We start from the raw sequence: 25,024 nt of genomic DNA on the forward strand, positions 1-25,024 counted from the left end.
TTTCAAGATTGCAATTGGAAAGCTGGTGATTGACAGAGTTCAGACTTTGGATGGCATAGGGTTATAGACCTTGGCTGTTCACAATGTGCCTGAGGTGCTGTGCTGTGCAGCAAGGAGATAACTTTGCAACGCCACAAGTGTTGGTGTGTTGGTGAGGAGAGAACACAGGAGGATGATCTGCAGAAGGGAACTAGGAGACCCATGGTTATGATGAATAAAGTTAGTTGTCTAAACTTCAAGAGTCATTTCCCAGCAGTGAGCTTACAGAGTGACCTCCTCCCCGTTATCTGGAGCTTATGCTGTTGTCGTAAATGCATAGAGCTCTAGCGATTTTATAGTTGTTGCTATGCTGTACATCAAAGCCACTTGCAGATGGTTAAAAACTTAACATCATCATACAGCTGGACAAACGGCACCCTCTGGTAATCCTTAGCAGTGGAGCGCTCATATGCACAGTTACCTCCAATTACAGCCCCAAAAGCAGGAGCACCAACATGCACACACCTGCTTTTCCATTTTGGCATTTGCTATTCACTGTTCGTTTGCAGCTATGCCCCATACCTTATCACTCAGCAATCTTTTGCAATTATATAATACATTTTCTTCCTGCAAAGTTTTCTGTTTCCTGTACAATTTGTTTACCGCCCTTAGATGAAAATGTTCAAGAATTTGTGAACCCATTGAATAAAAGCTGACTTATCAAAGCTTGCCTCTAGCAATCGGCCTCACAGTAGCGCTGTCCTGATAAATGTTGCAGTGGCTGGAAATCACATGTTCATGCTGCTGAGCTTGATACAGAGAACTGATCCTCCATTGTGTAAATGCTCCTGAGTTCCCCACTGGGACAGTTTGCTGCAAGAAACTCAACTGTGATTATTTAAATAAAAGAGATGGTACCAGGCAGGGGGGAGCTGGCCAAGCTGTGCCAGCGAAACGGTGCTCCACATTCCTCTGTTACAGAAATAAGTCATATTAATGATTTATAAAACTATTTTTAATATTTAAAATAGAAAAGGCCTCGACAGACACTTGTTCACTTGTTGCAAATGTAATGTCTGGATCCCAGCAGCAGGACAGCCACACTTGTGGAGCCACCCGCTGAAAGGGTTTCAGGGCAAGGAAAGGCTGCAGAAGGGCTGTATGGGAAGTCTGGGAAATCTTTCAGAGCAGCACCGAGCACAGACACGCTGGCTTCTTGCAACATTTGCTTTCTGTTAGCAGGGACTGTTGCGGGCTGCATGTATTTTCATTATTATTATTTTTAACTTCCATGAAATCAGAGTTATAAACACTGTCTTTCCTTCTGCTTTCTAGTTGTCTCTCACAGACAAAACAAAGTGATTGGCGTTAGGCAGAGCAAACCTAATGGGCTGGCTTAGCAGGGCTCCTTTCAACTAGTCGTCTGTAGAACAAATTACACTTGACATCAGGTCAGTGGTGGCAGTCATCTGTGGGGTCAGCCCTTGTTTGTTCCCATTGTCAGACCTCTGACATGTTGGCCATCTCATTGCAAAGCTCCGTGCTGGGGAGGGAGATCACGACTTAATGAAACCAGGCTTCAGGCAGGGAAGTGCTCCACGCAGCCCACCTGTGTGCCTGGCTGGCAGTGTGGATGGAGCACTGATGCTCTGAGCACTATGATCATCAGCTCTCACTGGGTCTGGCTGCCAGGCTGGTAGGCAACCACTGTTGTAACTAGCTTAGGTTGGCAGGAATTGCTTTCTGCCTATCTGTCTTCCCCTGAGGTTGTTGCTGTTTTTTCATGTTCCCTTATTTTCTTGGAATGGGGGATCCAAGCCACATCTTGGTGGGTCATGCCACACCCTGCAGCACAGTGCTGCCCTCCAGGAGCAGGAGGCTTGTGGGGCTCTGCCAGGCTGCAGGAGCACACCATAAGGAAGGGAACGTCTCTTAGTCTGTGGCTAGTTCGTAGTTCAGGTGTGTTCAGAAAGTAACGTTCCCAAGAACAAATTTGCTTTGAGAATCATATCAGATGAAGCAAAGAGAACCATTTCTCATATGCAGTTATTCTCCCAAACCATACTGCCTTTCCTGTTCCCATTTCCACTGCTCCCTACAGCATGCTGAACTCTGTACTGACCCCTATACCTCTCCAAATACTCCTTGGAGCAAAGAGAATGGGGTTTATTGATTGCCAACAGTGTTGCCTGCCAAATTACCCTTCTGAGATAAGTTGTCTAGATTAATAGATTGGCTTGCATCTATGCAAGAATATGCTTTCCTGATAGAGGATATTTACTGCTGTCTGTGATTTGGTGTTGTGTTTGTTTTTTTCCCCCCAGTTCTTTGCTGAAAGCATTAGCAGTTTGTGACTGAGCCCACTCACAGCTCCAAGCATCACCCAAGCAGGGGATAGGCAGAGCAACTGCACTGCTTTTGGTGCAGTTCAGAGTTTATTCCGTCTGTATTTCATTGTGCGTTTCTCTTTCTTGTTTATGATACAAAGAGAGTTACTTAGAGGCAGACCAGAGGGCAGCATGGGTTGTGAGAATAGGGGCCAGGAGAGGGTTGGATGCCATGCCAACAGTTCTTTGGATACGGCCATAGTACTCTGCAAAACTTACATCAGAGGATATGAAAAGGAAAGCCAATTCTTTCTGTTTCAGAAGCAGCAGGTCCCTATGGCTGAGCAAGATTGCTGTTTTATTTGCTGTTCTTGCACATCTAGTATTGGTACTATGTACTGTGGGATTATGGTTTAGGTTTCTGTTCTAAGATTGCCTAGAAATTCACCAAGCTTCAACATCTCACCTGCTTTACTGGAGAGAAGTGAGGTTTTTGGCACCTTCTGCTTTGTTTTTCTAGGAGTGCTATTATTCCACAAAGTGCTCCCTTGAATGGCAGGAAATTCCTAGTGGGACAAGTGGGATTTCAGTGCTCCAAGACTGAGCAGAGGGGTTATTCACTGCAGGAATGTGTCTGCCACAATCCTCTCCTGGAAAGTTGCCTGTCCCAGTACTAAGGAGCGTGGAGAGCCGGAGCCTGCAGCCACCCCGCGCCGCTCCCCAGCACTGCCTGACGCGCTCTCCCTGCTCCCCAGGCAGCGATTTTTCATCATTTTGTTGTCTGCACGTTTTCAAGCAGTCACAGAATTCAATGTGAAGATTTTATGTTCTCTCAACAATACAAAATGGATTTGTTGGGTTTGGAAGGTGCCTTGTAAGGAGAAATGTCGAGGTGCCCCCTATGAGTGCAGGGTGTGTGTGCTGCCAGCCTGGCCCCACTGCAGGGCCTGCAGGCTGTACTAGGCAGAGGTTCCCCATTACTTTTTGCAGTTCAGTGTGACGCATGATATCACTGTGAAAGATGTCTGCAGCTTTTTACATTTTTTCCCTTTTCCCCATTCCTCCTAGGCTGATGTCAGTATTTAACTGCAGTTGAGTCATTCCAGTCTATTGTAGAAAGCAAATAACCTGTGAAGTGCGCAGCCTGGGGACTGAGCCAGTGCTGCTCCTGGGAGCCTTGGAGCTCAGAAGCTACTATATGTGGGTTTGGCTTGTATCGTAATGAGACAGCCTCTTGTATCATTAAGACCAAACCATAGCACTTTCCTCCAGGTCTGAATTCATCTTGTGTTCACAGGTTCTCAGACTGGGCACTTGGCTTTCCTGCCTCCAACTCTGGGAGGTCCTTTCCTTTTCATTTTTCTGGTCTGCGATGTAGCCAACCACAAACTCAGCTAGAATAAAGTTAATAATCCCACTGCTGTCAGAAACAGCCATTGCAGGGAAACTGCCCAGAGAACAGCACAGTATCGGTGCCTCTGAGAATTTTTAGCCATTGCCCATCTGTTGATTTTGTGCTCTCTGGTACACAGTAAAGCAAGTGAGGAGAGTGTACGAGATGCTACAAATAGAGGATTTCCCTTTGTGTGCCACTTACAACACCAGCAATAGATTCAAGTCACAAAGCCTAAGACAGAGATTTTTGGCTGAGGAGTGCTGCACATTTTGTATAGCAGGGAGAGCAGGTGGGCTGAGCTCAGGTTTGGGTTTAAATGGCTCTGTTTTTGTGGGAACATCTGCACAGCACAGTGTGGTATGGAAGCTATTTGAGGCAGACTGCTGTACCTTGCAGAGCTAGATAACCAGTGCAAAGTGCAGAACGAATTGTTTTCAGTATTTGAATTGGCTCGTACAAACCCAGCATGGGGGTTTCTGTACAGCATGATGCTGTACAGCTCTCACACAGTAAAGCTGGCACATGGTAGCTGAATCTTGGAGTCATTATACCACAATAGTATTGTAGCGTCAGCATCTGAAAACGTTTTCTTCCATACAAAAATTTGGGATAAACGAGGCTGCTTTTTCTTCACTTAACTTTCTACAGCGGACTTTTCTGTGAAACTCCTCCACCGATGGTTCTGCTCCAGACAAGCCCATGTGATAACTATGAGTGCCAGAACGGCGCCCAGTGCATCGTCGCGCACCAGGAGCCCGTCTGCCGCTGTCTTGCTGGCTTTGCTGGGCAGAAGTGTGAGAAGCTCATCACGGTGAACTTTGTTGGAAAGGATTCCTATGTGGAATTGCCATCAGCCAAAATTCGCCCCCAGGCAAACATTTCCCTCCAGGTATGTCATGCAGAGTATCTGCTGCTGGTTTCTGAGAAATAGCATATCTACATCCACAAAGCGCGACAGCTGAAGGCTGCTCTGTTCTCTCCTGACTCAAAATTTCCCATTTGAATGCAGCAGGACTTTCTAATAACTTGAGTTGACCTTCTTCATATTCATAGATAGTATGTGATCTTGCTGAAATTCATTGCAATTGAAGGTGATTTTCTAAAATACCAGTTTATTGAGAAATATATTTATTCGGGTGCCACCAAAAATACAGCTACAGTCCATCAGCAGGGTTCACATATATTGCAGCTTTCACTGGAAAACTCTTGCTCATTTGAGACAAGGGTGCCTTCCAACATGTTTGTGTATGAACATGTCACCAAGACCTTTCTGTGTTTCATGGTTCTTGCTTTCATTGTTCCTCATATATGTGCTCTATTAAATCACATTTGAATTGCATATATTATTTAGTTGCAATTTTTAATATAGGTTTATTGTTTCCATTTTAATCCTTCTCAAGAAACCTCACCTGGTTATTAATGTTATGCAGGTAGCAACAGACAAGGACAATGGCATCTTGTTATACAAAGGAGACAATGATCCTTTGGCTCTGGAGTTGTACCAAGGACATGTGAGACTCATCTATGACACACTAAATTCTCCACCTACCACAGTATACAGGTAAGAATCTAAGCTTTTCCAAGACAGTTTATTTCTGAAAAAAAGATGGAAAGGCAGGATTTTTCTAAAAAGCAAGCATGAAAGAAGAATCCTTTATTTTACATCACTGCATCTCTTTAATGTATGCAAATAGATATGAAAATCAGAATAAAGCCGTAGTTGGGGGCTGTATGGTTAAAAATGGTCATTTGTAGGTAGTGCCGATGGTATCACGTCCGATGGCAAATGCAGAAAATTGCTGTGATTTCTCATTTACTGTATGGATTTAGTATCTAATGAATGTTTTCCTTGAAATAGTTGCAAGTAGTCTCTCTGACATTGATATTGAGCATTAGCTTTCCGTACTGGGACAGAACAGTAACTGCGCAAGGGCAGGATGAGAGCATTTCAAAAGAGGAGGAGAAGAGCTGAATTCCTCTACAAGGAAATGTTTTTAGAAGATCTCTTAACTGTATCAGTAGTAACAATGCAAACCATGAGAGAACACAAGTTACATAGCTAGATTATAGAGCATTTCCCTCTCAGAGGCCATTTAGGTTCACTCCAATTCCTTTGCAGTGTGCATGCAGAAGAGGTGGATTTCTTATCCTGCCTCTCTCTCTAGAGAAGACCGTTCTGTTAAAGTGAGTATATGGATGGCATTAAGACTGACTGTGATTTGCCCTGTTCTTCTACTGAAAAGTTTTCTCAGCCCTCGATAAAGCTTCAGTCCACTCAACATGGTAGCTGTGCAGTTTTCTTTAAGGAGAGCAGTGATATATTTAAGAAAACAAGACAATTCTTTATAATAACAAGTTGGATAATCCCAGTGCAGGAATGTCATCAGAAAGAACAATGGCTTGTCCACTGTAGGAATGAAGAAAGTGGTTTCTTAGTGACTTTGACTGGCTGGACAGGTATGAGAAATTTCCCTGTGTGTGGCTGCTAATCCTAATTGATTTCATGTTAGAGCAAAGCCAAAGTTGTTAAACAGTTTTACGCCACTAATTAGAACACAGAAAAGCTTATTGTGTGTGGGCAGCACATGAGGTGACAGACCAGCATGGATGCTTGCTTTCTGTTGTCACGGGCAGAATGTTGAGGTGACAAGAGCTGTTGCCACCATCAACGACGCCTTACAGATCTGCTGCCTTGTGGTGAAGCTCCCAGAGATGGCAAGTGGCAGTGTCCTCATTATTACTGTGCCCTTCTTATTGATCAAGGAGGAGGTCTCCATTCAGACTGACACCTCATTAACATAAGATTAATGGCCTGTTCGCTGCATTTTGTACTGTGTGATCTGTTGAGATGGGAAAGTAGCTGCTTAATACGATGCCCTTTCTGAAATGTCACTCTAATCTTTTATTAGTTGAAGGAGTGGAGCAAAATGGGATTAGCATGGAGCTTGATGGGAAAAGATTAGGTCGACTGAGAAAAACTACAACCAAAGAATGTCAAGAAGGGCCTTTAAATCGATTAAGAGACTTGTTTTCCTTAAGGACTGAGGAAGCAGGAGGAAAGCTGCTTCTCCCTTGGGACTTAAGGGTAGAAGATATGAATGGATCTGGTTTGACCTCCCCGTATATCCTGTTTGACTTTTACTAAGGGCATAAGCTGTGTTTGACTACAGCTTGGCCCCAAAATGGAAAGTCCTATATTTCTTTTAGCAGCTTGGACAATGGGCAGTCATTTCCATTATGGCAATGATGGCATTAGCCATCATTTCTAAATTGAGTTTCACTAATTCCTTCTGGATGTTTTAGAGGCTAGAATATCTGGTACTGGCTTTCATGAGTTCATCTGTACTTTCAATTGCAGTGAACTGAAATGAATATCTGATTCTGTCTGGTGCAGTTCATCTAAACCTTTGGAACCGAGCAACTCTTCTCGGCAACTTTCACATTTACTCTTTTTTTTTCTTTCTTTTGTTCATTAAAAATAAGATTACTAGGTGAATCAGAAACTTTTAAATCTCAGTCTCGCCACTGGTAAAACTGTTTGCCTTCTCTATTACCTGCACCTGGCTCTCTTGTTTAGATGCCATATCTAAATCTCATCCTCAGCAAAAGTGGACTGATTGTCTTTGAAGTTTGCTGAAAGACGAAGATTAGATTCATTTTCTCAGGCAATATCAGAAGTTCTCCAAAGGGGTCCACTCGCCAGAAGAGATAAGCAGTGCAACAAGCAACAAGGCCGTTGCTTGCCTCAGAAGCACGTGCCAAAAGAGTTAAAATACTGCCTGGTGGGAACTGTGCCAATTAACAGCTGCAGGAAATCTCTTACTGACCTGGTCCAGTGTTGTAACTGAGCTGTTTTACTGGTTAGTTCAGGTACTCCTGTGATGGGATATGGGAAGACACTGGCAAACCACATTATCTGTAATTCTACATCAGGGTCTCTACTATGAGATTTATTAATAGTACTTAAGGACGGTAAAATTAGCAAAGTACTTGGCTAATTCACATGATATCGTGTAGGGATGAGATTAAAACCTACTACCAGATGGGTTTAGAAGCTAGCAGCAAGTATGGCATGTGCAGTGGCAGTTTTCAGTAGGACTCGGTGAGGTGTGCTGGAAGGGTGATGGGCACAGTAGGACATAGCCATGGTGCAGTTCAGCACGGTGTGCTCTGAACTTAACCTGCTGTAATATATTCTGCAGTTGGCTTCCCTTTCCAAATTATTCTAAGAAAATGTTTGAGGACAGGGATGTGTCACAGTGGTATATGGCATGCCGAGAAGCAATTGATGTTACCTGCTTGGTGAGGACAGGCTCCCTCTGGCTTTTGGAGCAGGCTGGTTCCTGCGTCTTAGTTGCTCTTTTGAGCAGATTTAAGTAGAAGTACAGGACGAAGTTAGTCTGGAAAAGCCCAAGGTTAATTTGCTCCATGTTGAGATTTACTTTACATATATTATTCATGTTACGCTTGAATGGAAAGGTTACAGTTGACATTGGACTTTTAGCGCAGCAGTATGGCAAAAAGTTGAAAGAGACCTTCACATTCCCTCTACTCCAAGTGCCTGACCTCTTGAGGGCTAACCAAATGTTACAGCACGTTAGTGAGAGCTGTCCAAGGCTTCTTGAACACTGACAGGCGTGGGAGATCAGCTGCTTCACAAGGAAGCCTGCTCCAGTGTTGAACCACGTTTGTGTAAGAAGATTCATTATATCTAGTCTGAACGTCTCCTGGCACAACTCTGTGCCATCCCTGTGCATCCTATCAGCAGCAGTCATTCTTTCATTCCAGTCAGAATAAAGGTCAGTAAATGTCCAATGGGAAGGTTTACCTAAAAATACATTCTCATTTATCAAGTCAGAAAGAAATACAAGTTCATGCATGACTATGCAGTGATTGAAAGTGCCCTTTTAGAAGGAAACCTGACTGCTTTGTTACAGGAATTCCTCACTTGCAGGCTGTGTAATAAAGGCTTCCTAATGCTTGTAGCAAACACGTTACAGAAGATCCATTTTTAAAGTAGGATTTCTACTTCTTATTTATTTTATTCTGCTTAATCACTCACTTTATATATAATGAATTAACAAAAACCATGCAATTTTGTACTTTTAGTTTTCAGTCATTGATATTAGTGTCTTTGTATCTTCTATCAGCTTTTTTTTTCAGTCTCTTTTGCTACAACTGTTCCTTGAACCAAAAATAAAACCTTACCTGCAATGTTTTTTTCCACTATAGGTTTTATGCTATCACACTATCACATTGATTTGAATGCTAAATTGATCCTTCCTAATAGAAATGGGAAATAGAAATTTGACAGAAACTACCAAATCCCTGCAGAGTTCCCAGATTGCTGTGTTGCATACAGACTGTTGTAACTGCTAAAGGGAGAGATGCAAATATCTTTGGTGTAAAATCATGTTTTCATGCAGGCTTCCTGACAGCAGTAAAAAAGGAAGCAATCAGGAAAACACCAGAATTAATTGTGTTTGTCTTTCTGCAGAGCCTATGCCCAAATTACATCACATTTCTCTATAAAAGTATCCTTACAGTCTGTTTTCAAAAATTCTGTATCACTAGAAATATTTCTAACAGATTGTATCATGCTGTTCTCATGGCCTGGCTAATTCCTACATAGCATAGACGGATGTTCTTGTGGTTAGAGCACAAAGTCTGAAGTCAGGGGAGTTTACTGTATCATACATGATGACTGTGGGATGACAAATTAAATCTGTTTCTTCGTGCACAGAAAGTACAGAAATGAGCAGAAGAAAGGAAGTGTTTCAGAAATGTGCTGTGTGTCCCCAGGGGACGAGATTCTGTCTCCACCAGGCTGCGGCTGTGCTTCCTAGCCCAGTGTCTGCCTGGGCTACCTGCCCATCCTTTTCCACATCAGCCTCTGCAGGCAGCAGCTCGCTGCCCTGTGGCAGGTCCCTGACCACACCACCCCAAAGAACCGAACTGGGATTTTGACTCAATGATTTTGGCCCCGTATTCAGATTTCATAGGCTTCTCCTCCGCTCTGCTGGTGCTGAGGTTGAACAATTACCTCAGTGATGGAAGAGCTTCCACATCGACCAAAGAAGGGGGAGATGGGATTTTTCTGTAATCACCTCTCCTTAGCTGCAGTCACTTATCTGAAAAGAAGCCTTGGAGGCTACGGCATTAATACGCTGCTTTCTGGGGAGGAATGTGCTGGAGGAGTGAAAGCATTAATTCTTCTTTGAATCATTATTAGAGTTTGTCAAACCCTTTTTTTTTTAACCAAAAGTCTCTGCAGAGCTCACTGTATGATGGTCCTTTTCTTCCTAATACCTTCACAATCTGCAGCTTGTGCTATGCCTGTCCCTCATGGGATTCCTTTTTGGTATTTCTGGATGGTCTCTAAATAGTCTGTTTTTCAGAGATCTCTATGAAGCATTACTGAGCTCTTAATAATTACGGACATTTGCAATTCATGTTGTTCTTTCTATCACACACCTTATTTTTCTCATGTGCTCCTTAGGGAATTTTCATCAAATATAACGAACGAGACCAGCATTAACCTCAGACCTGCACAGCAAACGCTGTAAAATTTGAATGTAATATACATTTTGCATGAGCCAAGGCGAAGGACAGATGAATTCTTTTTTGCCTTTATAAAGGATTCTGGTGTATCTGAGCAGGACAAAAAAGACATGTGTTTTTCTTAGTGGATTTCTATAGTTTTCCGTGTTTTTTTGTGTAGTAGGACAAAGGAAATGTAAGGCCAAGATCTTTAAATATCATCCAACTTTTATCATTTGGTTCAGAATCAAATATTTGCTTTCATGAAATTCAGAAACTTTCTTCTGCTGAAATGAAGCTTAAAAAGAGGAAAGTTTTCTCCTCCAGGCTGCCTGGTGGCTTAGCAGGCAAATCTTATTGAACTGAATTAATTTTTTTTCTTTCTAAAATCTCAGCTATCTCTTGAAAGAATGATAGGATTTCTCTCTCTCCTCCTGTCTGCCTCCTTCTCTTCATCGTAATACCATGGGACAGTTGGACTGGATGACCTTGTAGGTCTTTTCCAACCCTGATGATTCCATGATTGTAGTACCCAGGCACACTGTGCTGCAGACCCACAGTTTAATTTCTAAACCATACACATAAGGTGGGTTCGGTGTGGGATGTTTTCACAGCACCAGCACTGCTCCACTGCTGCACTGCCAGAACTGTGGCTAAAGCAGTGGCATGCTTGTTCGTGTCTTCCCCTCAGCACTCCATGTTGAACTTTGGCAAAATTAAGCCCATTTGTGAAGGCAAGAAACACAGTAGGCGCTCTTATGCCACTGAGGGTTTCGTGCCGTTTGAAGCTGTTATTTAAATTAACCTGTATTGCAGCTATTGGAAGTGAAAGGTGGATATGTTGTTGGGGTTTTTTTTTGCTCAGCAGCCTTTTAGAATGGGCTGTGCAAAACAGGACCGCAGTGCACACATGAATATGTGAGTTTGCCATTATAATGCTGATTTCTTTCAGCATATAATAATAAAAATATAATAAAGTCAGCAAGATGTCGGAATTAATCCCAGGAAGAGATGAGAGGTGACAGGATAAGGGTGGTTCAGAACTAAACAAAAAGTGGAAGAAGTCTGAAAGGAATCAACATGTTAAAACAGCCTCTTGTTAGAGTTACCTCTGCAGCACACTGCCCTCATGCAGCTCCTCAGTGCTCCTTCCTGTCATGGACACTTCAGAGGATTAGGCCCAAAAAAGGGAAGCAAATCCCTCATAGTTCTGACATTTCACTCAGCAGCTGAGCGTACTGATCATTCTTCCTAAGTATTTTTAAGAGCATCAAGGAGGGAGGAGTTTGCTCCTGGAAGCTCTACGAGGAGCTCAGCACCTTGGAAGTACTTGTAGGTTTTTGTACTTGAGCACTCCTGGCTTTATGTGAAGACGAATGGTGATGCCCAAAATTGTTTTCTAAAGTGACTTGACTGACTAAAATCAATAGCATAGTTTATCACCAAAAGAAAATTTGCTGCTGCAAATGTGGAAACCCACATTATAAATAAAGGTTTTCTGCATTTGTTAAAGTAAATAGCTGGCCTGACTTCAGTCAGTTCAGTTCAACCCTTAAAACTACCCAGCCAAACTAAAAGTAATTATGAAATGAGAACTACTTCTTGCACTCTCTGTGATGACTTGATTCAGTCAGTGGCATGTCTGTAACATGATTCATCTAAAGAGAGCATCAGTGAAACCTTAATGATGCTCTTGGCAACTCCTGAGCTCCTGTAAGCCAGTGATGGTGTTGGTCCACCTGAGCACTCACCGTGGTTTCTCCATGTTGGGAACCTGCTCTGGTGCTGAGCTGTTTCCAGCAAGTAGCTTGGAGAAAAGCATGCAAAGGTATTTACAGAATATGCTGAGCTGGAAGGGACCAACATTGCCCATCAAGTGCAGCAGCTGACTCCACACAGGACTGCCAAACCTGATGTTGGAGAGTGCAGTCCCAGCGTTCCTGAGCTGCGGCAGCTTGGGGCCGTGCCCACCACCCTCCCCTGACAGCCCCAGCCGTTCCCTGGGCCCTGTTGCTGTCACACAGAGCAGAGCTCAGCGCTGCCCTCCGCTCCCTGACCCTTCAGCATCTTCACAGCCCTCCTTGGGCCTCTCTCTGATAGCTTTACATCCTTGTGTTGTGGCACTCAGTCCTGCTCGAGGTGAGGACACTCCAGCACAGTGCAGAGCAGGAAGGCATTTTCTTACCGTCAGTCTGGTGTATTGCCAGCATTGATTAATACTGATTACTTCAGAGGAAAGTTGAAGTATCCTCATAGCGGACGATGCTGGAACAAACCAAGTCGTAGTCAAAGAAACTTCAGAATCTGCGTATCCACTAGTGGCTGCTTCTGTCTTGAATTGTGAGGGTTTTGCCTCACAGCAAAAAATGTAGCAAGCTAATATAACAAGTTTGTTTCATTCTGCCCATAAATTTTGTGTAAACATGATGAGTAACACAAAGTGTATGTGTGTGCCATGTGTGATAGCTGTGTATGCTGCTTATTCCAAGCACCAGGCTCTGGATTCAATACACTGTCTCTGCTGGAAGACGTGCATGCAGAACTGGCACTAAGGATGGTCACGGAGGTGCAGCACAGTTCTGTGCACAATTATTTCAGTGCTTCTTCCCAGTATAGAAATGTGGGGCCCAGCTTTGCCAGCATGCGCCAGTGCTGCTAGAAAAGGAAAGCAAAGCAGCTGCCATTCTAGGTGTCAGATAGCAATGGATTTTGTTTATTGTAGTGGAAGATGTGCACAGCTGTAGGTATGATGCCATAGATGGGATGGAGACAATTTCATTTCCTGACTGTTGTCAGGTTTCTGAATAGCCAGTTTTTTTCATAGGGCTTAGCCTTGGATTTCAGATTTAAAAACTGATTCTCAGTCATTCAAATTGGAAACACTTTTACTTGTATTCTGTAGTGGCCCTGGACCTTGATTGCTAAATGGCAGATACTTTGATATTTTCCAGAGCTGAAAAGAGGATAGATGGTGTAAAGTGTCCTGTCAGACAAAATGACTTTGTGAAGATGTTTGATGGGTTTCCTCATTGGAAACAGACCCGTGATAACCAGTAGAATGTCAGAGCTGCTGTCAGTAGCCCGTGGCCCTGGCACTCCGGAGAAGCACCAGCACCTGTTTGGTGCCAGGTCCAGGCAGCAGGCAGGGCTGCCAGAGCCACATGTGGGGGGTGGCTCTTGCCAAGGGAGATGGTGCTGGGTGCTGGGACTGGCCCTGCTGCTCTTTTTTAAGGGTAAATGATTTAATGAGTCCCAGTGGCATTGCAAAACCTATATGTAATCATTTTTACACTCTGTGCTTACTGGGCTTGTTATTTTACATGAGGCATGTTAACAGAACAGAGAAACAGTAGCTCGTTTGCACTGCAGTGCACTGTGTGCCATCATGCACAAACTGTTGTGGTGGAGCCGGATGGGAAGGCATTAGCACTGTGACCCCCAGTCAGGGGGGCCTCAGACTTGCAGAGTTCACTCAAGCTATTTCTATTGCTCTTAACGCTTGCATTTAACTAACTCTCAGCTGGCAGAATGAGGCATTCAGCTCTGCAGCAACATTGTGATCCTGAGGGAGACTGATGCAGGATTCAGCCCCTCTGCCCACGTCAGGAACATGGTGAGAATTTACTGCACACAGGGAGTGCTTACACTGGCCATGAATCTGCCCCTTTAATGAATAGTCTACAAAAAGGGGTCAGGATTGCGTTAATTGCATGTTGCAGGAGTATAAAAAAGGTCCTTGCCTTTCCCTTAGAAGGTCTGTAATACAATAGCTTACACTGCTGGCAGGGGTGCTGCAGGAGTGGAATTATGACTGGAAATTAGATATGCATAGCCTGGCCAAATGATCATTAAGGGAGATATGGTAATCAGCTGCCAGTGTTTAAGGGCTGTAAACACCAGGAGGAGAAAGATGGCTTTTTTGGGTGGTCTGCAGGGTTAGAAGTAAGCGAAAAGGTATAAAGCCAAGCACATGAGCATGGAGGTAGCAAGGAAAAATCTTAACCATTGAGTGCTCTCAGTTTAGGAGACCTAACACCCGAATCATGTAGGTTGAACATAACAAAAGGGAGTGTATTTTAAGCTGGAAGTGAGCTTGAGTGCTTTAATACATATTTTTCACCTCTTATTTCCCCGGTCTTGTGTTTCATTAGCATTTTTCGTGCTTTCTTCTCAACATGTGGTTTTTATTTGGCTTCCGGAGATGATAGTGCTTGAAGGGGTGTGCTATTGTAAAAGTAGCACAAGCACTACTCAATTATGGTTTTGCCATTGTTGCCATGGAGTTTAAATCTGTTTTAAGCTGGGGACTGATTATAACAGGAACCAAGGGCAGGAGGTAGCTGTAGCTTGGAAAGGTGAAAGCCTATCACCACTGGCATGTGAAGTCATCCCAGCACGGGAGTTTCACAGCTCCCAAATTGTGTCTCCATGTATTTCCCTGCAGCTCTACCTGTTTCCTGATTTTAGTGCCTGTTCTTCCCACGTGCTGAGTGCTCGTTGAGCTCTTTTGGACAGATATTTCTGGCTATTCCCTTCTACTTTGGATTTTTCAAAGACTGCCCAAGTTCAGTGTTTCCCGTGGCCTTCTCTCCCCAGTCACTTACCATTTTCTTGTTTGCTTTGTTCTGTGCTTCAGATGAGGCATGTCCCCATTAAGACTGAGGTCAAGAAAATCTGGAGACTGTAGCTAATGAATTGATGTTCTCATTTGCATAATTGATGGTTACGCATTTCCTTGGTGACATAGTTTGCTGTGATACTTAGAGCTATTTTTGTTTTGACTTCTCTGCCCTGCTGCTTCTGCTGCGTACACTAAAGGTACATTACATGTCAGAGAAAAGAATGAACCCCAAAGCCCAAGCTTTACAAGTTGAACGCTTTAATCCTTTAATGCATTTCTGTTCACAGGCATATTTACAGTGGCTCGGCTGTAAACCTCTTGTGTATTAGAGCAGGGGGAGTCGTGTTTATAACATCTGTGCGTGCTTGGGGGCTGGAGGAGAGGAGAAAGCAAACAGGAGAGAAAGAAGAGAAATATATAAAAGATGAGAGTAAGAATCAGGTCTTATATACATTCCCTGAGTATTTCTATTTAATACACCTTTTTCCCTTCACTTCCTCGTGTTCTGAAGTCTGAGCCCTGGTGGAGGCCATGGCCCTGTCTGTGAGTGCCATCCGGTTCAGTGCATGCAGCCCATCTTGCTGGAGGCACCGCACTGTGAGGTGCTGATGGCTCCTAGCGAGCCCTGCAAGTGGGGAGCTGCAGCCCTGAGCTCCCACTGGGCGCAGCCACCCAGACAGCACAAACTAAAAGCCGTGTCCGGGGGTCATTTAAAATCTGATTTTCTCCTGTGTGCTCCTTCCCACTGGGACCCTTAGAGAAAGTAACAGTGCAGTTCTGGAAGGTAAACAGCGACAAACAGCGACAAACGCTCCGAGCGGCGCCGCGAGGCCGCCCGGCCCGAGCCGTCACCGGGCAGCGCGAGGCCGCGCGCGTTCCGCGGGGCTGCGGCGCCCCCTCGTGGCGCCCTCGCGAGGCCGCGTTGGCTGCGATCCCCGACCCCGAGGCAGCGCTTCCACACCGCGGGCCGTTGCTGAAGGATGAGCGCTGCACGCCCACCCGACCCCTGATGATATTCGGTCAAGATTTGAAGGAGAGCCTTGCAGAGAGCTGGGTCGGGCAGAAGCCTCCGGTGAAAGAGCCGAGCGCTGCGTGTTTGTGCTGCGAGCAGCGTGTGGGGCTCTGCTCTGCGCCTGTGGCTTTCCGCCCTTCATCTGCAGCCAAGCCACTGTCTCCGGCGGTCCCAGACGACTAAGCGGGGCTCTGAGCTGAAGTCAGAATCGAGCAGCACTCAGCCATGTGTGCCCACGTGTACCCAGAGGTGGGGACAAGCTCCGTCCCAGCGAGCTTGCTGCCTGCACGTGCTGAGAGGCACAGCTCCACATAGGCAGCCGCTGCCGCTGCCAGGACACACAGCCGTTTGTTGGCCTCTTGTCGGGGCTCTCCGCACAATCTGGGGGAAGCACTCGCTGTGGAGGAGTGGTTGATAAATGCCTGTGAAATCCTGGCCCGGGGAACAGGCAGCGCTGCCAGATGTGATAGCACTGTCCTCTGACAAATGGCCACAGCGTGGCCCTGCTCAGATAGCAGCACGGCGCTGTGTGTTGGCCCCACACACCCATCCTGCCCGGACGCGGTCCGTCCTGCAGCCATCCATCCCAGCTGGAACATGCTGTCCTGCAGCCATCCATCCGTCTGGAGCTCGACTGTCACAGCACAGCTTTGGGCCGTTCTGCCTCTCATTGGCACTGCTGCATAAAGTAACAGTTGTTATTGTGCTGCCATGTATCCAGCACCTTTCAGCTGCACTGAAAGTCCCAGTGCTTCATACACATGAATTAAGTATTGCGACACAGCAGTGAGGCGTGCAGGGAGTTATTACACAGCTGTTCCTTGTAACATGGCAGATATTTGCTACATTCTTAGCAGAATTCAGGAATAGCAAGCTCAGACCAACTGGTGTCAGTCCATAGAGCAGTGCTAGAGGGCTGGAGGTGTGTTCTGCAGGGTACGCAGCCTGTGGCAGTACATCCCATGTATGTCCTTGGCACTTACCTCTACCCATGTCACTGCTTCCTTACATCTGTATACAGCACAGGACCCTAAGGATGGACAGCAGCATGTCAAATAGGTTGGGAGGTGGATAGATCTACAAGGTGATTCCTCTTTAGAGGTGGGTCACTCCTGAGTGTTCTGTTCCACTTCACTGATGGTAAAGAAAATATGGCAAAGGAGCTCTGAGACCTGCACATCTGCACTGCAGGTTTGCAGAATACCTGAAAGGAATCTGACCTGTGAACTTAAAACACTGAGGGAGGACGCTGAGCATGTAGGCCATTGGAATGATGAGCAAAACCCGTTCTTTAAACTTACTGTTTTTATTTTAATATGGTATATCCCACTTATGGAGCAAACTCAAATCTGAATTGTCAGCAAAGCAGTGTTGGATGTCTGAGTCCCACTTAGGAGGCATTCAGGCAAGGGTCTCACAGGCCAGGCTTAGGGAGGGTTGGCACCACAGTGTGTGAGGGCAGTTTATTTCAGTTGAAGGATAGTTTGGCTCTGTAAGGAAATCATGGTTTCTCTGAAGCCCCTGCTGTCTCTTGCCCCAAACTGCAGTCCCTTGCTGTCTCTGCAAAATAATTTGAGTTTAAACTAACACAGAAGAATAACTGGTCTTGCAGCGGAGCACCAAGCAGTGTGACAGAGGGGTGGCAAGCTATGACTAGAAAATGGGAACTTTTCATTAGCTTTGCCACCAAAGCCAGTGTACCATGGGGCTACACTTCTGCTATTGTGCCCCAAGAATTACAGCTGCAGTAGTTACTGTCTTGGCTTTGTGGGACGGTAGGGAGGGTTAATGGGTACACTACAAGAGGAACATGTGTAAGCACAAGTTTTTAATCAATTTCATGGGTGGACACAACCCTCAGATGCAGCATTCCTCTCCAGTGTTACATAGATATAGATACTCTGCCTTCTCACATCAGACATCAGCAAAGATTAGAATTTGTACCTCAGTGGCTCGTGGTGGAAGAACTGTCGAGGACAATGGCAATAAAGGCAGTTGGAATGGGGGCTGTGCTTTGCAAGGTGTAACAGAAGCATAGACAGATCACTGTTAACACCATCTAATTCTCTCTTTCATTTTTAGTGTGGAAACTGTAAATGATGGGCAGTTTCATAGTGTGGAACTTGTGATGCTGAATCAAACTCTGAACCTGGTGGTGGACAAGGGGACTCCCAAAAGTCTTGGAAAACTCCAGAAACAGTCTTCTGTCAGCCTCAACACACCGCTCTACATTGGAGGTACAATGAGTTGCTCTGGACCTTGACATGTTAAAAATCTTTTTGTTAAAAAAAAGCAAAACAGAACAGAGGCTTGTTAAAAAAAATAATAATAATTCTCAGAAGACTCACTGAACTCTCTCAGAAGCAAATTGTATTCCATCCCGTGGAAAGGACTTTCTGGCTGGGGGAAAACAAGAGGTTTTGTCCTTCTCCTCCTCCAGAGGTTGCTTCTCAATTTCATTCTTCATATTTCATTAGCATCCCACTGCATGGTCTGCACGAACCCACATGCCAGACCAGGGAATTAACCTAAACAGGGCACAAGCAGTCTCTGGTCTGTGGCCATTACTAGAGAGACCAGTTGGTCATTTCTAAAGCATTCAGAACTTGCTGGCAGTAAGATCTCATGGTGAAGAATATGATGGAAGTATTGCAGGGAGTCACTGCAGAAAAGCAAATCAAACATCAGTAGGTTTATACATACTATAAGTGAACTGTATTTCTGCTGTAAATTGTATAGAGGTTTAAAAGTTGGGGGGAGAAGAAAAGATTATATTCTCCAAACGGTATTAACACACAAGCTGACTAAAAACTTCTTGGCTAACAGTTTTCTCATTGGAAACTGATGCCAGAACAATGTTTGAAAGATTTAGAATTGATCAAACTTCTGTTAAAAAGTTTTTTCATATTCAGGATGTAATTTCTGGGGCCACATAGAGTGGAAAGCAGATGCTCAGAATCAGAGTATCCCACTGATGAAGTGTCGGGGCATTAGAGACAATGAAGTCTGTGCTCTGCCTGATGGATTTATTTGTGCCAGACCCCCACCAATTCCATTCTGGAATAAACGTTGAAATCTCCCATTTTCTGTGACATAGAGTTGTTGGTTTTTGTTTTTTGGGTTTTTTTTTTTTGACAGCCTATTCTAAATACAAAACTCAGCAGAATAAAAACAGACTAAAAAATCTATTCTATAAGCTTTTTCTGAGCAGATTATGTAAGGCAATAGTAGAAACCACTTGACCATTTGGTGCTGGTTAAGCTTTTTATAAACAATTCCTTTTAATAACCCTTTTCTAAAAGAGCCCTGAATATTGCCTTTGTAAATCAGAAAACTGGCTGATCTTGCTTTTTACAGAGCTGAACTTTTATAATTGGTTTCTGTTAGGAACGTCACCGGTTATTAAAGAGCACTGTGCATCAAAGATGATCTGCTGTTGAGGCCATCATAATTTCTCTCACTAATTCAGCTAAAGAGATTCCCACCTTGTTGCAGTTTATACACAGGGAAGTGAAGGACTCTATTGGATACCAGAATGCACGGAGCTCAGCAGAGACTTGTATTGCCCAGTGCATTTCTTCTTGAGTCTTTCTAAATCCTCACTCATGTGCCACTTACGTATATCTAGCATTACCATAAGTGCCAACTGCCCTTCCATTTCAGGCTGTTTAATTAAGTCATTAAATTAATCCCAGAACAATTCTTACTGTAACCTTTAAGACAGACCTGAGGCTTCAGGTACCCAGAATCTTGCACATCTCTCCACTTGGTCTAGTAACCTTCCTCCTAAATCATTATTAAACAAAGATGTTGATCTGGTTTCGACTTTAACAGTGGAGTTACTTACCAACAGCAAAATCCAGAGACCTTATACAGTTGAAAATGGAAGCACTTGCCTGTGCAAGTACAACTGAAGCAGATGCTAGTGAGGAGGGCATAACACGATGTCCAAAAAAGCTGTTGGCTCTCTGAGCTTGGGAACTCTTCCAAGGGCTTGAACGACATGAAGGGCACTCACCCCAAAGGTTTGGCTGGCCTCCTGATACGCTGTTCTCTGACTCTAGATTTCTCCTGAGCTAGTTTCTATGGGTTGCACTCCTTAACTTGATGGTTGAATCGTGGTAACTATCTTGTTGTATCCCAGAGTCGTAGCTACTGGCTGACAAGCAAAAACATTCTCACCTTTCAGAAGGAGAATTGCTATTGAACTGTAGGCAGAAGGAGCATTATCTAAGGACGAAATACATGACCATCCACCAAAGATCTGAGCTTCTTTTCCCCCCTTTTTTAATAATATATTTCCTACGTAAGCTGAACAAGTGATTGTATTTTTGTTCCTTTGCATTTCCAGAATGAGGACAATACAGTTGCGCTGCCTTACAAAGGTGCCATGCACATCACTTCTTTAAAGGTTACAAGGTGCTGAGGCAAAAGAAATGTTAGCTATTATAATTTATATACTATCATTGTAACTGTGAGCAAGCTTTCCCTTTTTCTTTTTTTATCTGAAGGGATCCCGACCTCTACTGGATTATCTTCACTGCGCCAGGGTGCAGATAAGGCACCAAGTGGCTTTCATGGATGTATTCACGATGTTCGCATCAATAACGAGCTACAGGACTTCAAGGATTTACCACAGCAGTCAATAGGAGTCCTTCCTGGCTGTAAATCCTGTAACATCTGCAAGCACGGCATTTGCCGATCCCTGGAAAAAACAAGTGTGGTTTGTGAATGTCACCCAGGCTGGACAGGCCCCCTGTGTGACCAGGAAATTGGAGACCCATGTCTTAACCACAAGTAAGCTTGAATGAATGCTGATGGGAGGGCAAAAGCTTTAAAGCTATTGCATATTTTCGTTTCATCTTGTAAAAGCACATGTGACCATTTTTGGAGGTGCTGGGTTCCCACATAAATTATTGATAGTGCAAGTCGGCGTCCGTGGACTGTTCAGTTTTCATGTCTTGTTTTGATGCTGGTCACTCTCCAAATGACCTCGTTCTCCTAGAGGAGCTAATTGTTTATACAGCAGGCTTTACTTTCAGCTATATTTACACATTAAAGTATGAAAACATCTGTTAATGGCTGCACATTCCCTCTGAGGCAGTGAGTGCACACATGTATCCAGAGCAGAGCCAGCCACAAGAGAGAGGTTTGCATTGTAGTGATATGCAGCAGCTCTGGACAGGGAATTCGAGTTAACTCCCTGAAAACCATTATGCAGTCTGTTGTGAACAGTTTTGAATTTCCTAAATAGCTGAATGAAATATTACATTCTGAAACACCCCTTTAAAGTGCAAGTTTGAAGAGTAGCACAGTGTTGCATGCAAAGGCAGTATGACTATAAAGCACTCACATTTCAAAGGCTCAATAATAACCACATCTCCATCAGAAACACTGGATGAATAGCTTACTTATGGCAAGTACACAAGGAAACAGCCCAAGGCAGACCAGCAGACTGCGTGGTTCAGTGCTGTTTCATAGCAGATGGAAGTACTCTGGTTTTAGAAGCTGCTTTGGTTGCACTATCTTTGGAAGGGGCTTTTTAGAACCACATGCTTTTGACAGGTAAATTGACACAGTAAATAATCACTCTGGTCAGTGGGGGCCCAAATATGACTTGCAGAGGAACTGTTTTAAACTTGCTAATTCTGCAAACTAGTACCCTGGAAGGCACTGAGAAGCATCTCACAGATTACAGACTGAAGTGACCCAAATGAGGCTGTTGTGATTGGACAGAGAAAAATGAGGGACTTCCAGATGTTTACATGATGATTGTTTCTCATGTGATCCACAGAGTGTTACACAATAATGAATGTAGACCTTGCTAAGGAAAGTAGCTGTGCATATTTTTAATACTCTCTTACTGCCCCACCTTACCATTAAGTCACTTTTGGAGTTACAAGCCCTTTGTGTCCAGGCCAGCTGACAGATCTCTGCTCCCACACTCACAGATTAACCTCAGTGAGGAAATGCAACTGTAATGAACAGGTAGTTGATTACAGCTGATACCCAAGCACACCTTTAGTTAGCGGGGCAGAAAATACTGCTTCACAGCCTGTGACCACCTTTATTTATTATTTACATGTCTTGACTTGACTGATACTGTTTTACTATTTGTGCTTTCTATTTGCATAGATTAAAAACTAAATGTGTAAGGGTTCAACATAAGCAGGAGACAGTTTTAAAGGACGAAGAAATAAGAAAAAAGAGCCACTGGTTTATGTCAGTAAGACCTGATAGAATAAAGGCTATGAACCCTGAGCAGTTTTCCCTGAACTGGACGTGTTGCTTTCTTCCCTGCCCGTTCCAAATCTGTCCTCCCAGAAGCAGGCATGGTGTCAGAGAGCTTGCTAAGGATCACCACCCTACCCCTAACCCTAACCCTCAGTTATACCAAAGCTTAAGGCAAATCACATGAGCCGGGGAACTCTTCAGCTAGAACTGCCTGGTTAAGCCTGTGTTAGGCTTTTTCACAGAAATCTTTATTTCTCATAATGTTTTTTATCACCTGATATTATTTGTAGAGTAGTTCTGCTAGGGAAGCCTGGGCACTGACTGTTGGCACTTTGTTCCACACAGCGGTGCTGTCTCACGTGGGTGCCAAGTATTGGTCCACGCTCATGGAAGAGCCTGATGTTTTTCCAAGAGATCACTTTGGATCACAAATTCCAAGTGTATTCTCTGAACATTATCTACTATTCACTGAAAACTCATAGTTTCTTCAATGTGTTTGACGCTGATCTGCTGTTTCTTAGATTACTGTCGTGGCTTTAAGTATGCAGAAACAGCAAAATCCAAACTTATAAACATTCCTGGGAAGAGGAACTTCAACATCTGAGTACTTTTCTTTCTCCAGGTGTCTGCATGGTAAGTGCATGGCAGCCAATGTTGCTTACACCTGTAAGTGCATGGAAGGCTACACAGGCATGTACTGTGAGAAGAAGAACAATTCCTCGAACCCGTGCAGGATTTTGAAATGCAACCATGGGCAGTGTAAGATTTCTGAGCATGGGGAACCCTACTGTGAATGCGATCCCAACTATAGCGGAGACCACTGTGACAAAGGTATGCTTGGCCACAGGGACCAGGATGTTGGTCTGCTGTGCTTCTGCTTTACATCTTTCTTTTCCCCCTCTCTTCCATGTAATTTGTATTAGAGAGTAAATGGCAAATAATAAGAAAGATAAAGGTAAGTCACCCTCTACAGAGCAACAGAGAAATGAACCGCTACAATCTAACATATGGAAAGAGGACATCTGTAGTGCAGGGTTTTGTTCCCTGTCTCCTGAATCCTCAAGGTTTGCTGCTTCCAAGATTCTGTAAGGTTGTTTAAAGTGGACGTTGTTGTGAGGCTTTCCTTGGATAAACAGTGATCAGTCAGTCAGCAGTGCTGGGAAAGGAGTGTTACACTGCATACCAGGGGCTTTTGTGGAGAGCACAAGGGCCTAGATGGCAGGAGGTCCTGTCTGAAGTGGCAGTGAAGATTCCCAGCTCACTCCTGCTGCTGCAGCTGGGCAGGTTTCCTGGGGCATCCCACAGCTCGTGCTGGGGTGTGCCTCTTCTGCCCTGACCTGAAAACACTCACTGGAAACTCTGCGAGTTCTAACTTCATCCCTTCTGCCTTCAGTCCTTCCTGTACAGAAGGAAGGAGCTGGCTTGTATTATTGTTGTCCCTTTTCTGTGAACTACAGACTTTCCAAATTATACAGATCATATGCAGTCTCACTAAAGTGGATCTGCCTGTGACAAAGTGAGTACCCTAGATGGCCGATGTCACGCAGAGCAGGCTGACCTCTGATCCTGTGAAGCAGACATAGTAAAACTAACTTGCATTTTGCAGGAGTGTTGCAGGATTCAACACCCAACATTCATTAAAGCACTTCCAGCACTGCTGATCAAAGCCATCAGGCCTGCACAGCCTCTGCCTTATGCCGGATATTGCACATTTGTGTAACACAAGCTCTGTTTTGGTGGCAGGTACAAAGCAGTAAAAGATTACGGTTCTGCTCACGGCATCTGCTTGCCCTGAGTATCACTACATGCACAGGGCTGTCCGCTGATGTGTGGGGAATATCTAGCAAAATGGTTACCACATTGCTTCCTTGACATCTCCGCTGTCTTACCAGAGAATCTCTGCCAAGGGGAGATCATTCGAGAAGTGGTCCGTAAGCAGCAGGGCTACACGACGTGCGTCACCGCCTCCAAAGTGCCCCGCATGGAATGCCGTGGCAGCTGCAGCAGCGGGCAGTGCTGCGTCCCACTGCGGAGCAAAAGGAGGAAATACTTCTTCCAGTGCGTGGATGGCTCCACCTTCACAGAGGAACTGGAGAGACACGTGGAGTGCGGCTGCTCAAAATGCTCATAAGCCATTCTCCAGCCTCTCGCCACTTTAATCGACTCAGAAGTGCTATCAAAATGGGACCTATTTACTTTCAGAGTGAAGAAGAAAAGAATTATTAAGTATATTGTAAAATAAACAAAAAATAGAACTTATTTTTATTATGGAAAGTGACTATTTTCATCTTTTATTATATAAAGTATCACACCACTTTGGGTATATGTATCATATAGTGAGTTATTTTTACCATGAAACTTTTTTTAACAGTTGTAAGAAAAAAAAAATTAAAAAGTTAAAATTTAAAAAAATTATATAAAGAAAACATAGCCTAACAGGAGAAATGGTGGGGTGGGGTGGGGGGGACTTAATATGTATGCACAACAGACAGATGTAAAGGTGTTCCAAGGACCTGCTGCGGAATTGATACGGGCTGAAGAAATCTCCCAGGCTGTGGGCTGGGTCTGGTAGCAAAGCGGATCCCCGCACTGACAATGACCTGCCTGCCCACAGGCCTGAGCAGCCTCCCCTCGGTCCCCTGCTCTGCCTAACACTGCCGATGCTGCTTTGGTCCTGTACGGTGGCTCTGCTTGATATTCCTGAACTGGTTCCCTGTAGCACGTAAGCACTGCCGTAGCTTAAGGCTAACTACATTATCTGACTATTGTAATGCTATAATACATTTTTGCTGTGTATGCTGTATTTATCTGTGTTCACAATATATTCTTCAGCAACTGTATCTATAGAGCACAGGCAGCTTTATCCAAAAGAAGGGGACAAAGGGAAAGAAAGTGGGGAAATACATGTTGCTTTG

General features: G+C 44.4%; 1 protein-coding gene across 1 annotated transcript in view; it reads left to right on the forward strand.

Moving 5' to 3' along the window:
* The window catches only part of SLIT3 (slit guidance ligand 3), a gene marked incomplete at both ends in the record, with an annotated part of 466,941 nt that extends 442,701 nt beyond the window's left edge, over nt 1-24,240 (forward strand). Inside the window, 6 exons of the mRNA XM_079542234.1 lie at nt 4,351-4,591; nt 5,133-5,263; nt 17,958-18,112; nt 20,387-20,672; nt 22,732-22,940; nt 24,002-24,240. Coding sequence (XP_079398360.1) covers nt 4,351-4,591; nt 5,133-5,263; nt 17,958-18,112; nt 20,387-20,672; nt 22,732-22,940; nt 24,002-24,240 — 1,261 coding nt within the window. The remainder of the gene's footprint in view (nt 1-4,350; nt 4,592-5,132; nt 5,264-17,957; nt 18,113-20,386; nt 20,673-22,731; nt 22,941-24,001) is intronic.
* Between the last annotated feature and the right edge of the window lie 784 nt (nt 24,241-25,024).

The sequence above is a fragment of the Tetrao urogallus genome (genome assembly GCF_951394365.1).
Source record: "Tetrao urogallus genome assembly, chromosome: 14".
NCBI lineage: Eukaryota > Metazoa > Chordata > Aves > Galliformes > Phasianidae > Tetrao > Tetrao urogallus.